The sequence below is a fragment of the Phocoena phocoena genome, chromosome 1 (genome assembly GCF_963924675.1).
Source record: "Phocoena phocoena chromosome 1, mPhoPho1.1, whole genome shotgun sequence".
NCBI lineage: Eukaryota > Metazoa > Chordata > Mammalia > Artiodactyla > Phocoenidae > Phocoena > Phocoena phocoena.
The window spans coordinates 114,123,639-114,136,975 of record NC_089219.1 but is presented as its reverse complement, the minus strand read 5'-3'; the positions used below and the strand labels follow the sequence as shown (position 1 = coordinate 114,136,975).

At 58.2% G+C, this 13,337-nt stretch overlaps 1 protein-coding gene across 1 annotated transcript in view; it reads left to right on the top strand.

Moving 5' to 3' along the window:
- The window catches only part of ARHGEF11 (Rho guanine nucleotide exchange factor 11), a 47,939-nt gene extending 36,605 nt beyond the window's left edge, over positions 1-11,334 (top strand). Inside the window, exons 27-41 of the mRNA XM_065897138.1 lie at positions 242-321; positions 426-551; positions 1,119-1,236; positions 2,101-2,279; positions 2,853-2,928; positions 3,251-3,418; positions 4,238-4,328; positions 5,451-5,576; positions 6,034-6,095; positions 7,039-7,257; positions 7,584-7,940; positions 8,986-9,090; positions 10,001-10,248; positions 10,496-10,685; positions 11,276-11,334. Coding sequence (XP_065753210.1) covers positions 242-321; positions 426-551; positions 1,119-1,236; positions 2,101-2,279; positions 2,853-2,928; positions 3,251-3,418; positions 4,238-4,328; positions 5,451-5,576; positions 6,034-6,095; positions 7,039-7,257; positions 7,584-7,940; positions 8,986-9,090; positions 10,001-10,248; positions 10,496-10,685; positions 11,276-11,334 — 2,204 coding nt within the window. The remainder of the gene's footprint in view (positions 1-241; positions 322-425; positions 552-1,118; positions 1,237-2,100; positions 2,280-2,852; positions 2,929-3,250; positions 3,419-4,237; positions 4,329-5,450; positions 5,577-6,033; positions 6,096-7,038; positions 7,258-7,583; positions 7,941-8,985; positions 9,091-10,000; positions 10,249-10,495; positions 10,686-11,275) is intronic.
- Positions 11,335-13,337: the final 2,003 nt, after the last annotated feature.

The window sequence follows — 13,337 nt, the reverse complement described above, 5'->3', positions numbered from 1 at the left end:
TTCAGGTTTCTGCCCCAGCTCTGCCCGCATGCCAGGACCCCCCGAGCGGATAGCCCCCAACAGCCCTCTTTGGTGGGAGAACCTGACGTGCAGCCTGAACATCGGCATACCAGCCCCCCACAAGTGAAATGACTTGAGGCCCTGCCCCACGGCCCTGCCGTCAGATCCCTCTTCTCTCGTCATGAAGGGCCTGGCCATGCGGCTCAACCCCAGGCACTTCTGTCTTTTCTCCTTGCCCCAGATTCCTGGTGTGAAGCCATGAGGAAACTCCGGGAGGAGGGCCCCATCATCAAAGAAGTCAGTGACCTCATGCTGGCTCGGGTACGGCTGCCCAGGCCTGGAGGAGGTGGCAGAGGAGGTGGGGGGGAGCTGTCCCAGGCAGGGGTGTGAGGCCAGGGCCATGTGGTGTCCCTTCTGCCTCGCAGTTCGACGGCCCCGCCCGGGAGGAGCTCCAGCAGGTGGCCGCGCAGTTCTGCTCCTATCAGTCCATCGCCCTGGAGCTGATCAAGACCAGGCAGCGCAAGGAGAGCCGGTTCCAGCTCTTCATGCAGGTACGCTCGGCCTCGCCTCATCGCCACCGAAAGCAGCCAGTTCAGTCGTAGCTCACCCAATGAGGCGGAGGGGGACAGTTAACCGGGTTCACCCACAATCTCCCAGACTCCGCTCCTGGCCCCCAGCTCCAGGCGCTTGGCCTCTTCTCTCTACAGGGGAGGGTAAACGGCAACTTGCTGCTCCATCCACACCCTCCCCAACGCCCCCTCTTCAGAAACACTGACACATACTCGCTCTCAAGACGGAGACACGGGACTGGCCATCGGAAGGCCCCGCTCACCTACCAGTGCCTGTATCTACTTAGATGGATCTCAGTTTCCTTGTCTATAAAGTGGGAATAATACCTGCTTTACGTGGCTTATTTGACCATATCCCCTTCTTGGGCTACCGTCTTCCTGCCCCCACCAACCTTCCCCTAAATATTTAAGCAAGAAGCTGCCACCTCCGTTTCTGAGCGATCCTCTGGGATTAGGCCCTACTCGGCATTCGCACGGTCCTCGTGTCCTGAGCTCACAGCCAGCTCGTAACCCAGGCTGTCGTCTTCCTCTGTTCCTCCTCGTGTCTAGGAGGCTGAGAGCCACCCCCAGTGCCGGCGGCTGCAGCTTAGAGACCTCATCATCTCTGAGATGCAGCGGCTCACCAAGTACCCACTGCTGCTGGAGAACATCATCAAGCACACGGAGGGTAGGGCTCACGGAAGGCTGGCCCTGGGAGGCAGCAGCCCGCAGCTCAGACCCTGGTTCTAGCACTGACTTGCTTTGTGTCCTTAGCAAGTCACTTGACCTCTCTGGTCTTCAGGGTCTTCGTCCTTGTGTTGTTATGGTCACTCTCAAAGAAGGTAACGATTGTCAATGTGCTGAGCAGCAGGAGGAGGTAAGGGCTGCCTCTGGCCTGTGTGGGGCGTCTGTGCAGATCAGAGGGAAGCATCTGAGTGACACAGGTTAGCGCACAGAGGGCACCCTGGCTCCTCTGAGGATCGTGGTCCCACGCCAGAGGCTGTGGCCGGATTTTAGCCCTGTTGATCCCCCTGCTGGACGTCTCTGTGCGATGCACAAAAGATACAGCCATGCGTGCTTACTCCACAGGAGTAGGGGACCATGCTGGACAGGGGGGTCTAACCGCAGGTTGTCACTGTCCCTGGGATCCTGAGCAGCTTCCACCACCCTCAAGTGTGGGATGCTGGCGTCAGTGTGTAGAAGTGGGAAGAACCACAACCTGATCTGAGCAGGTGTTCCTAGAGGGAGACACACCCCATCACTGTCATCACCCACAGTCCCTGTCCCCGTTCCTGTCCTCCACACCTGTAGAGTGGCTGTGGCAGGAGTTCCCAAGAGCTATCGGTGTCTTCAGAGCCTTGGTCTGAAACACTAGGACCCTCAGTGTAAGTTGTCCTTACGATTGAGGTCCAAGTTAGGCAAGGGTGGCATATCTCCACCCATCCCTGCTGGTTGGCGACTGGCCAGCGGCTGTCGGTAGCCAGGCACGCTCAGGCTCTGACAGACTTCTCAGGCAGGAGCCCTCACCACCTCCTCTCTGCCCCGTGGGTAGGTGGCACCTCTGAGCACGAGAAACTCTGCCGGGCCCGGGATCAGTGCCGGGAAATTCTCAAGTACGTGAATGAAGCAGTGAAGCAGACAGAGAACCGGCACCGTCTAGAGGGCTACCAGAAACGTCTGGATACCACCTCCCTGGAGAGGGCCAGCAACCCCCTGGCGGCGGAGTTCAAGGTAGGAGGCTGAGGTTGCGGCGTCGTCAGCCCCACATGGCGCACGTACCTCTTGGGCGCCCTTAGGAGCAGAGCTCCAGTCAGGACCTGGAGGAGGTGGAGGGGAGGAGACCCGGGCCTGTCTGTGATAGGATGGCGCGACGGGGGCCCTGGAATACACACAGCCCCGGTTACCATTGTCACCCCATCCCGAGATAGACAAGGGCAGACAGCCCTACCATAGAGGCTAGATGTTCGAACTCAGTCTGGGAGAGCGGGGGATGGGAGTAAACTCAAGGTAAAGGTGAAGGTCATTCGGGAGAACACAAAGCTGAGGGAAAGGGCAGGTGAAGCAGAGTGATCCTGGGAGAGGACACAGCACGTAGTAGCGGGGAGAGAGACCCCTGCCAGAACCATCGGCATATCCCCCAGCACGGCATGTGGCACGTGACTCTGTAGTTGCCTTTTTACTTGTCTGCATCCCCCACAGGAGTGTGAGGGCAAGGACTACTCTTGTTCACCACTGATGCCCAGCACCTCAGCACAAGGTCTAGGTTTTCAGATACTTGTTGAATATATGGTGTCTCCTTAACAGAGTCTGGATCTTACAACCAGAAAGATGATCCATGAGGGGCCCCTGACCTGGAGGATCAGCAAAGATAAGACCTTGGGTAAGTGCCAGGGGACTGGGGCCAAGAGGGAATCTAGAGCACTGCCCCTGGGCTCTTCCCTCTCTGGATCATAAGCCCTGTACCCGGTGCTCTAAAGGGATGGTAAGGAGGCAGCGTGAAACACGACCGGGGATGAGAGCTCAGGGCTCCTTAAGCACAGCACGGGGAGGAAGGACCAAAAACAAAGCAGTCAGAGGTCACCAGACTCCAGGGCTGCCTAGATCCTGCAGATGACAGTCCAAGAGCCTCTGGTACCCCATGTGTTCATGGGGGATGAGTGGGCCACAGAGAACAACACCTCACAAGCACCGCACCCCTCCAGACCTCCATGTGCTGCTGCTGGAGGACCTCCTCGTGCTGCTGCAGAAACAGGATGAGAAGCTGCTGCTGAAGTGCCACAGCAAGACAGCCGTGGGCTCCTCGGACAGCAAGCAGACCTTCAGCCCGGTGCTCAAGCTCAATGCCGTGCTCATCCGCTCCGTGGCCACAGGTACCCGTGAGGAGACAGTCCCAGCCGGCCCACACCCCGGGGCCGTGAGCCCTGTTACTCGTGTCCAGCGAGCACTGGGTGGTGCGCGGCCGATCTGGGGCTGTACAGAACTTATCAGCCCACCTGTGTTCCTTTCCTCCCAGCCCTGACTCACTGAAGCAGGAGGATGTGGTCCGACGTGGGGTAGGGTGATGGGTAGGAGGGGGACCAAGATGAGGGAGGATAGCGTGGTTCAGGCAGGATGGGATGTGGGCACTGAGGATGAGGTAGCAGAATTGGGCAGAGAAGAGCAGGACAAGCCTTCCTGCTGCAAAAGTGACGGGCAGAGCTCGCTTGCAGAGACGGACGCGCCCACAGTCCAGAGCCTGGTCCGGTGCTCAGAGCATTTCAGTGAGAAGCAGAATGTGTACAAGAAGGGCTCTGGAGCAAGAGCCAGGCAGCCAGATTCTCTGGGCTCATCGCTTCCTTCATCTGTAACACGGGGGGTGAGGTCTGTCTCTTGGAACGGGGTGTAAAGGGAGGATGGGTGTGATGCAGTTTTATAAACCCTGAGCACCGTACACCCCTCAGCCTTCGCCGTTCGGAAAGCGAGAGGTCATGGGGGTGGCTGTGAAGATGGCATTAGGGGACCCAGAATTGCCTCTGTCCCCTGTGAGTGAGCCCCAGGTGCTTCTGAGGACCCAGGTCCGTCCGGCGCTGCACTCTTAGCTGGCCGAGGGCGAGGACTCCAAGTCCGCACTCTGGCCGCCTCGGCTCAGGCTGCAGTCGTGCCTCTGCCGCCGCCAATGCAGACCCGTCTGCCTTCTCTCTCTCACACAGATAAACGGGCCTTCTTCATTATCTGTACCTCCGAGCTGGGCCCGCCCCAGATCTACGAGCTGGTGGCATTGACGTCATCAGACAAGAACACGTGAGGATTGCCTGATTGCGGGGGCGGGGGGGTCCCATGTAACTGCCGTCCCCTTGGGACCAGGGTGGTGTATGAGGATGTGGACAGGGAGGCCAGGGCTGTGCCCCAGAGCATTCACAGGACGGGGCCTTGAGGGGAAGTGGGAGATAAGACAGGAGTAGAGAGGTTTACAGTGTCACCTCCCCTGACCCCATGAGCAGGCCTGCCCTAGGGAGGAGGAGTCCCCAGCAGTCTTCCAGCCTTTCTGAGGCTGCTTTCCTTTCTCTGGCCCCGCTTCTTTCCCCTGGGGTTTTTCTTCCCTTCCCCCATCAAGCGTTGCAAATGCCCACATTCTTCGAAGGCCTTTGCCTCCGGGACCCTCATCCCCACCCGGGGCATTCAGTCACCTGTATTCCCAACAGTGGCCAGCCAGAGGCAGCGTGGCACGGTGGGAGGAGATAGGTTGAGTCAGGCAGTTTCTCAGACTCCGGGTTTTCATCTGCGAAATGTGGATAATGCTACCTCTTGAGAGTTATTTTGAGAGAAAGAAGAGATATAGAGGGACTTCCCTGGTGGCGCGGTGGTTAAGAATCCGCCTGCCAATGCAGGGGACACGGGTTCGAGCCCTGGTCCGGGAAGATCCCACACGCCGCAGAGCAACTAAGCCCGTGAGCCACAACTACTGAGCCTGCGCTCTAGGGCCCGCGAGCCACAACTACTGAGCCCACGTGCCTAGAGCCCGTGCTCTGCAACAAGAAAAGCCGCCACAATGAGAAGCCCGCGCACCGCAACGAAGAGTAGCCCCCGCTCGCCGCAACCAGAGAAAGCCCACATGCAGCCACGAAGACCCAACGCAGCCAAAAATTAATTAATTAATTAAGAAAAGAGAGAGATAGATGTAGAATGCTTAGCACGAGTAACAGAGGGCTGGTGTTCAGTAATCGGTAGGTGCGAGGAATCCAACCCAACGTGAGCAGCCAGTCAGCTCTGCAAGGAAGGGGACCCCGCTGGGCAGAGGGGGTCCTCAGAGCAGGGCCTGGCGAAGGGCTTCGCAGCTCTGACGCAGGGGGTCGGTAAGGGGAGAGGCTGTGTGCCTCGGTCCTGTTCTCATCACCCGTCCTCTCTGTTCCTGCTGAACAACAGATGGATGGAGCTCTTAGAAGAGGCCGTGCGGAACGCCACCAGGCACCCTGGAGCCGCCCCAAAGCCCGTCCACCCGCCGCCCTCAGGCCCCCAGGAGCCAGCCCACCAGAGCCCCACACCCAGCAGGTGCTTAGCCCTCCAGGCCCCCTCAGCATCCCCACTCCAGGCCACTCGTTTGCTGCTTCTAAGCCCTTCACCCCTGGGGATGGGCAGCCTCAGCGGCAGACGTCAGCGGGCAGGTGGCGGAAGGTACCCTCACATCTCTGCCTTCCGTCGCCGTCTGCTCTCCCCCCGCAGCCCCCCACTCGGCTGTAGTAGAGACTGTGCCTGAAGTGGGGTGGGGGGTATAAAATCGTGACCAGGAGAAGCTTGGCCGACACCCACCCTCCCCTCCGGGTTGCCGGCCAGATGGCAGGTGCCGGAGTCTAAACCCCTCCCTCCTTGGGCCCTGCTCCTTCAATGCCCATCCCAACTCAGGAGGCCCGAGTGGAATTTCACGACATGGCCACCTCCTCCTGGCTGGCAGAGAGCCAGACTTCCCAGCAGGCGATCCTCTCTCACCCTGGGCTGTTTCTTCCCTCAGGGAAGGACTGGATGACTCCGAGGTGTTCCGCAGTGAGCCAGAGCCTGAGACAGTACCTGGAGGTAAGTCCCCTGAGCTGTCTTTTTGGGAGCCCAACCCATTCCATTTTCCGTAGGCACAGTAGGGAGGTGGTCAGGTGTGCCTGTGGGGGTGATGGGAGAGGGCTGTCGGGGCCAGAGGTGTGAGGTTTTGATAAGGGTAGAGAAGAAACAGTGAGGAAGAAAGAGTCTGGAAGAGGAAAGAGAACAGGCTGAAGCGAATGTGGGCCAGCTCACTTGAACAGAGCTCTCAACCTGGGCTCTCTGGGTGCCAGGTATCGAGCAGGGGAGGAAGAGAGGGGCGGTCAGGTCCGGGGGTGCCTAACGGAGAGCAGAATGCACTCAGACCTGCAGGCAACAGGAGCCGTGTGGGGGCAGGGATAGGGAGCCCAAAGGGCTGAAGGTACAGTCACCGGGATGGGGTTGGCAGGGGCAGGAGGGTCTCAGACAGAATTCTCGTTGAGTTTTTATGTGAAATAACTTAGGGTCTCATGTTTAGAGAGAAGTCTCCCCGGTGGGCTCCCTGGCTGGGTTCCCTTTTCTGTTTCCTTCTGCTTAGAATGCTTCTAACTCCCGCACACCCTTCAAGTCTTTGTGCAGGTGTCAGCTTTGCACCAATAGACCTTCTCTGACCACTCGGTTTAATACCAGCATTCCTGACCTCCCACACCCTGCGCTATGTTTTCTTCTTTCCTGTAGCACTTCTCTATTTATGTAGACAATTTACTTATTTTATTTTTCTCTATGTCCGTCCACTAGAATTTAAGTTCCGTAGGGCAGGGATCTCTGTTTTATTTACTGATGTATGCCAAGAGCCTGGGACAGTGCCTGGCCATAGTAGGTACTCAGTAAACATTGTGGAATCAGGCAGTGTTCCCAGCCCCTTGAACCCAAAGCTGGGCCTGGGATCAGCCCATACGTGCCTTCCCTCTTTCCCTGTCTTACACTGTCCTCCCATCCAAAACAGGCACTGGGCCCCAGCAGAGGGTCAAAGGGAAGCACCCGGTCCTGCTAGAGGGCCCCAAGCAGGAGGGCAGCATAGAAGAAGAGGAGCTGGGTACCCTGCCTCACCCTTCTGCCTCCCTGGATGGAGAGAACAGGGGCAGCAGGACAAGGGACCCCATCCTCCTGCCCCTCCCAGGCCCTCTGTTCATGGAAGGACTCGCCGATGCAGCCCTGGAGGACGGTGAGTGCCTCATGGCCCCAACCGTCAGTAGCATGGCCATTGTGAACACCATGGCAGACACCCCCCTCTCTTACCTGCTCAAAGGCTCTCCCTGTTGTGTTTGAGGAGAGGTGGATGCAGAGAGACAATTGTCATTCCTGTCCCCCCACCCACCCACCCAGCTGGTTGGCCCGAGTCCCACAGCTCCACCCTGTGACTGAAGCAGTTTCACCAAGAAGGCTGCGGGAGAGGGGAGCAGTGGCCCTCCTGCCACCTCTGCACCCTCCCCCGACTGGCGAGGTGTGTAGTCCTGTCTCCAGGAAGCCATCGCCCTGTTTCCCCTCCAGTGGAGAACCTGCGGCACCTGATCCTGTGGAGCCTGCTGCCTGCTCGCCCCGTGGACCCACAGACTTCCGGGGAGCCCGAGGACGACCTGACACCTACAGCTTCCGTCATCAGCATCACTTCTCACCCCTGGGACCCAGGCTCCCCAGGGCGAGCTCCCACTGGGGGTGAAGGGGACAATGCCCCGCTCTCAGGGCCAGAGCGGGGCCAGCAGGAGGACATGGCTCTCTGTTCTCTGGAACACCTGCCCCCAAGGACCAGAAATTCTGGGATCTGGGAATCTCCTGAGCTGGACAGGAACCCAGAGGAAGAAGCTTCGAGCACAGAGGCGACAGGAAGTTACAAAGTTGTGAGAAAAGGTACAAGAAATTGAGGTGTCCACTGGGGAGACACACGCCCAATTTTGCTAGGGTAGCGCTGAGTCTTCCAGATGGCTACTTCCTTCCCCGCCTCTGTCCTGCAAACCATGTGTGCAGAGGCTCGTCCAGATCCTGGGGGAAGGAGACATGTTGCTGTCACGCAAAGGCTTTGGGGTCGTACAGCTTAGGCGTAGAGTCCTAGCTCCGTCACTTAGTACCCGTGTGACCTTAGGCAAAAATCTGAATCACCTCTGGACTTCATTCTACAATGTAAGGATATCACTACTGCTTGGCACAAATCAACTGTCAATAAAAGTTTCTGCTAGCGCTTTTCACTGCTCTTCCAGTTCTAAGGAAAAGTGGGGCTCTTCTCAGGAGCTTCATTCCCAGAAAGACAAGGGCGGGTTCTTGCAGCCGGTGACTCCAGATAGCAGCGAAGGAATTGGCGTGTAGGATGGAGGTGGCAGCGGGACTAGAGGTGGAGCCAAGACTAGGGGCTGAGGACAAGGCTGGGGAGACGCATGGGGAGTGTGGGGCTGTGTTGAATGAGCGCCCGGCGGGCTGTAAGACACGAAAAGCCCAGACTGGCTGGGATGGGGACTCAGGGCAGGTTTGTCTGGCCAGAGCTCGGGGGAGGGAGGGAAGAGTGAGCTGAAGAGAGGGCAGCCCGGTCTGAGGAGCACAGCAGGAAAGATGAACCGAAGCGCGGGATGCTTTCGAGGGGTTGAGGTGGGGGGGTGGGGGGGTCCACGTTAGTGCTAGGGGGTCTCCTTTCCTCCCCTAGTGCCCAGCTCTGCCTCGTTTTCCAGGAGCATTTTTCTTTCCATCTGCCCAAGGTGTGTGCTCTCTCCTGGGTTTCTGGGACCTGACCTCCCTGCTCTCTCCTCTGGTGAATTGGTGGAGCGGCTGTCTTCAGCTCCCCGGGGTATAATCATGTGTGATCTTGCGTTCACTTTGTTCTTCCCTTTTTCTCCACCCCCGCTCCCTCCCCCCTTCCTTCTCCCTCTCCTTCCTACTCTCTCTCCCTTCCCTCTCCTTCTCTCAGTCTCTACCGTCCCTGGTGGTGGTGTCAAAGTTGTCCCTGCGCTACCAGAGAGTGGCCAGTCAGAGCCTGAGCCACCCGAAGTGGAAGGCGGAGCAAAGGCTACGGGTAACGAACTTCTCCTTGGAGCCAGAGACAGGCCAGGGCTAGAATGCAGGCCCACGGGGGCAGAACTGGGCTTCAGATGTTAGACCCTTGCCTGCACTCACGTGGCCACACACCTCCGTACATACTCCCTGAACTGTCTGGAATGGGTGAGGAGTAGGACGTGGGCCTGAAGACGGAAGGATGGACCCTGTGCCAGCCCCTCTCCGAGAGCGGCTCAAAGCAGCAGGGTCAAGCAGCTCTGCTTAGTCATGAAAGGGGGCGGGGAAGCCTGGCCCAGGGCCCAGGGCCCAGGGCCCTTAGCCCGACATTCCGAGCCACCTCTCCCCGACACTAGCCGCCATCCAGTGTCACTGTGGAAAAGGGCTTACGTGGCCTTCCAGGCTCCTGGGCACTTACCTATGCTTACTGCCCTGTCAGTCAGCCTTACGTCCTTCTCTGTGTGTCCCCGACCCCCTCTGATGAGTTGAGGTACCTCGAGGATCGTGAAATAGATGGCAGTTGGGGCAGGGCACCGTGTCGAAGTTCAGCCGCAGAGCCTGAGATGGGGCAGAGCCTGAGGAGGTAGTGCCTAAAACCAGCCCACGCCCTCTTTACCCTTCCTTCAGGGAATGGGAGCCGCTCCCCTTTCCCAGAAGAAACGCGACCACCCTGCCCCTTCTCCCTTAGCTTCCACCACTAAGCATCTCCCCTGCTCTGGGCCAAGCTGAGCAAAGTCGCCATCTCAAAGGCTCTCTGGCAGAGAGGGGCTTTTGGGAGACTGGTAGGCAGCACGAGGCCAGCCTACTCCGAGCGCGTCTGCAGGATGGCTTCCCTGGCCCCGTCAGCCGGCCTGGGGAGCACCAGGGGAGCGGAAGACGGTTTAGACTTCCTCTCTGTTTGCCTCCTAATCGCTTTGTCTTGCTGGGGACAGGAAACTGCTTTTACGTGAGCATGCCGGCAGGACCCCTGGACTCAAGCACTGACCCCTCGGGGGCACGCGTGGGGCCCTCCCAGCCCGATGGCCTCCCTGCCTGGCAGCCGGCGCCTCGGCCCGCGCTGCGGGAAGGCAATGAAGATCAAAGGCGCCTGGGCCGCTCTCCCCCCAGCCTGGCCCTCAGGGACATGGGCGTGATCTTCCGTACCATCGAGCAGCTCACCGTCAAGCTCAACAGGCTCAAGGTAAGGGCTTGGGACCCTGGAGGCCTCAGTCCCTTGCGCCGAGACCCATCACCCACACGAGTGAGCTACACAGTGTGTCTCCATGGGAGCCCTAGCTCGTGGCCTGGGGCTCTACCCTCAGCCCACCCAGCCGCCCTCAAGCACAACCCCATCCCCTGGACCCCACGGATAAGAGGGCATTGCCCCTTCCCCAGGGGCTCATGAACAGAGGGGCTTGAGAGCAGATGTCCCTCTACAACTCTTCCAGGACATGGAGCTGGCCCACAAAGAGCTGCTCAGGTCCCTCGGGGGAGAGTCGTCTGGTGGCACCACGCCTGTGGGCGGTTTCCACACAGAGGCAGCTAGATGGATAGACAGCTCCCTGTCCCCTCCAGCCAAGGAGCACCTGGCCTCTGACTCCAGGGACAGCTGTGAACTGGGGCCCTGCCCTGAGGACGGTGAGTGAAGTCCTCCGGGGTTGGGGTGGGGTGTGCAGGGAGAAGGCCTCCGTCTCCTGAGGAAGCACTGCCATGCAGTGTGAGGACGCGGGAGTTCTGAGAAGGGGCCTCGTCTCCCCCTGAGTACAGTTCATTCATTCGTTCCCTCAGCTTCAGAAAGAGGTCATTTTAGGGAAGGCCCACGGAAGCTCCCCTAAAACTGGGAAACTTATAACTGAACCCTCTTTTCCCTTGGGTTATGGAGATAACAAACCAGGGGGAGCCTCGTCTCACATCTGAAACCTGTTCTTAATAAGTGGTTCAGAAGCAGATTGCATGGGCCAGGGCCATGGCTGTGTTCCAGCTTAGGAAGACAGACCCATACCTACCCGTGGGGCTTTGGGGGCCGACAGAACAGAAGTGGGGTTCAGTACGCAGCCCTTTCCGTGTCACACAGGGAACTCCAGGGTTTCTGGAGGAGGAGAATGCCTTGTCACGGAAGGATGGCACTGAAGAGCTGCTCTCACAAGCCTGAGGACTTTGCAGGCGGAACACAGAGGGAGGGTCATCTCAGAGGCCAGCCCCTCACTGCCATCCCCACATCCCTGCAGGCCACAACGCCCCGCTGGAAGACGGCCCGACAGACTCGGCCACGTCCCCAGGACCGTAGCTGTCCAAACCACCGAATCCTCCGCGTCCCGACTCCTCCTCTAGGGACTGGCCTGAGGCAGGGCTCAGGGTGGGGAGAGCCCAAACCTCCTCCCTGCGGTGGAGGCAGGCGGTTGAAGAGACAGCTCCAGCCAAGACCGGGGGGGAGATGCGCATGTTGCTTGGTCTGCTCAGATTGGAGTCAAGTTTCAGTGTCTTTTCCCCTCCCTTCAGCCCAACCCTTCAAGGCCTTGTGTCTCCTAAGCATGCTGACTGCATCTGAAAGGCCCCCCTCGTCCCACGTATGTGCGCGCGCCTGTATGTGTGGGTGCCCTCAGACAAGCCAGTGCGGGTGAAAGGAGGCGGCTCCAGTGTAAATGCACTTTCTTCCTCCCCTCCCTTCTCCACAGGACCCCAAGGCTGGGGTGGGTGTCTCCACCTCTCCTCTCTTTGTCACTTTGGTTTCCTATAAATATGTATGTATTGTATGTGCATCTTTGCTATTGTAAATAACTTTGACCTTTTTTGTTTCTGATCCTGGCGTGCCGAAGGCAGTTACAGAGGGACTGCTGAGGGAAGAGGAGGTTCACTTGTATCTCTGTCAGCAGCCCGGCTCCAGGATCAGGGCCCAAAGGTGGAGCCAGCCCTGAGCGCTCCGCCCCGCCCCCCCTCCCGCAACCTCCCGTAGGCAAGAAGGCCTCCAGCTTCCGGCCCCGCCTGGCCAGAGAGCCTAGCCTCTGCAGCTCGGTGCTGAGCTACTCCCTCCCTCCTAGGACTTCTCATCTTCAGGGGAACTTCTTACCCCACCTGTGTCCACCCTGCCCCACCCTCTCCCTATAGAAAACCAGTGTATCAGGTACAGAGCTGAAAGCTGGGCCCCAGGGAGGTGGGAGTAGGGGTTTGAATGCTGGAGTCCCTAAACTAACCTAGGACCATCCCCAGGGGCCACCACAGCTTTGGCCCCTATTACCACATCCACTCCACTCCCCACAGACTAATAGAATATACACACTGTGCTAGGTGTATATATACATATATATATATAAATATATATAATATATATAAAATACAGATATGGAAATGACTGTTTTGCTGTTAAAATAATGTATACTCTTTTATTTTCTTCCTTTCATGGTTAAGATTTTTTTTTAAGAAAAGTTAAATATTCTTCAACTGTGGTGGTGTGTGTGTGATTCTTGGAACCGCTGTGATCAGAGATACTGTGATATTCCCTCTGAGACTGATGGGAATTGAGTAGAGGGAACAGAAGGCAGCCCCAGACCCAGGCCTTGCCGTATTCTCTCCCGAAGTTCCAGATGTGCACTTCTCTGAACTTCAGACTAAGCGATACAACCCCCGTGGCCAGAACACAAAAAGACAACGCGTGCGTGCGCGCGCACGCAGTGGCCCCAGAATCAAGAGCCCTCGTGAGCTGCCCTCAGTGAGCTTCAGGACTTTAAAGGCAATTCACAGGGGAGGGTCATCTCAGAGGCCTGGCCAGCTGCTGTCCTCCGTCCTCCGCGTCCTCCCACAGGCACCCCCTGGAAGCAGCTCATCAGACGTGGCCACACCCCCAGGGCTGTAACCACTCAAACTGCTTCTCTTTGCTGTCGTCGTTGGACTAAGGGACACATTCTCTTTCCCCCAACTGACGTTTTTCCTCCAAACCCAACATGGTGCTGAGTGCTGACCTTGGGAGCTTACAGTCTAGTTGGGCATCAGAATACATACACGATTCGTTCTTGATAGAGTGTAGGGGTGCAGACAAGAACTGTACAGATCCACTGGAGCTTTAGAAGGCCTCGGGCAGGGGTAACTGGAGAGGCTAGACGTTACTGGAGAGTTCCTGCTATGTGCTCAGTGTTGGGAATTCAAAGAGCTGCTCCCTGCAGAAGCTCAGCCAGCCGCCGAGAGGCTGAGCAGCAGCGCAGGTGGTCAGAGGCAGAGAGAGGACTGTGGAGGGCCACGGAGCCCCGCAGAGAGGCAGCGCTGGCAGGGACAGCAGGGCTCTGTCCAGGCAACAGA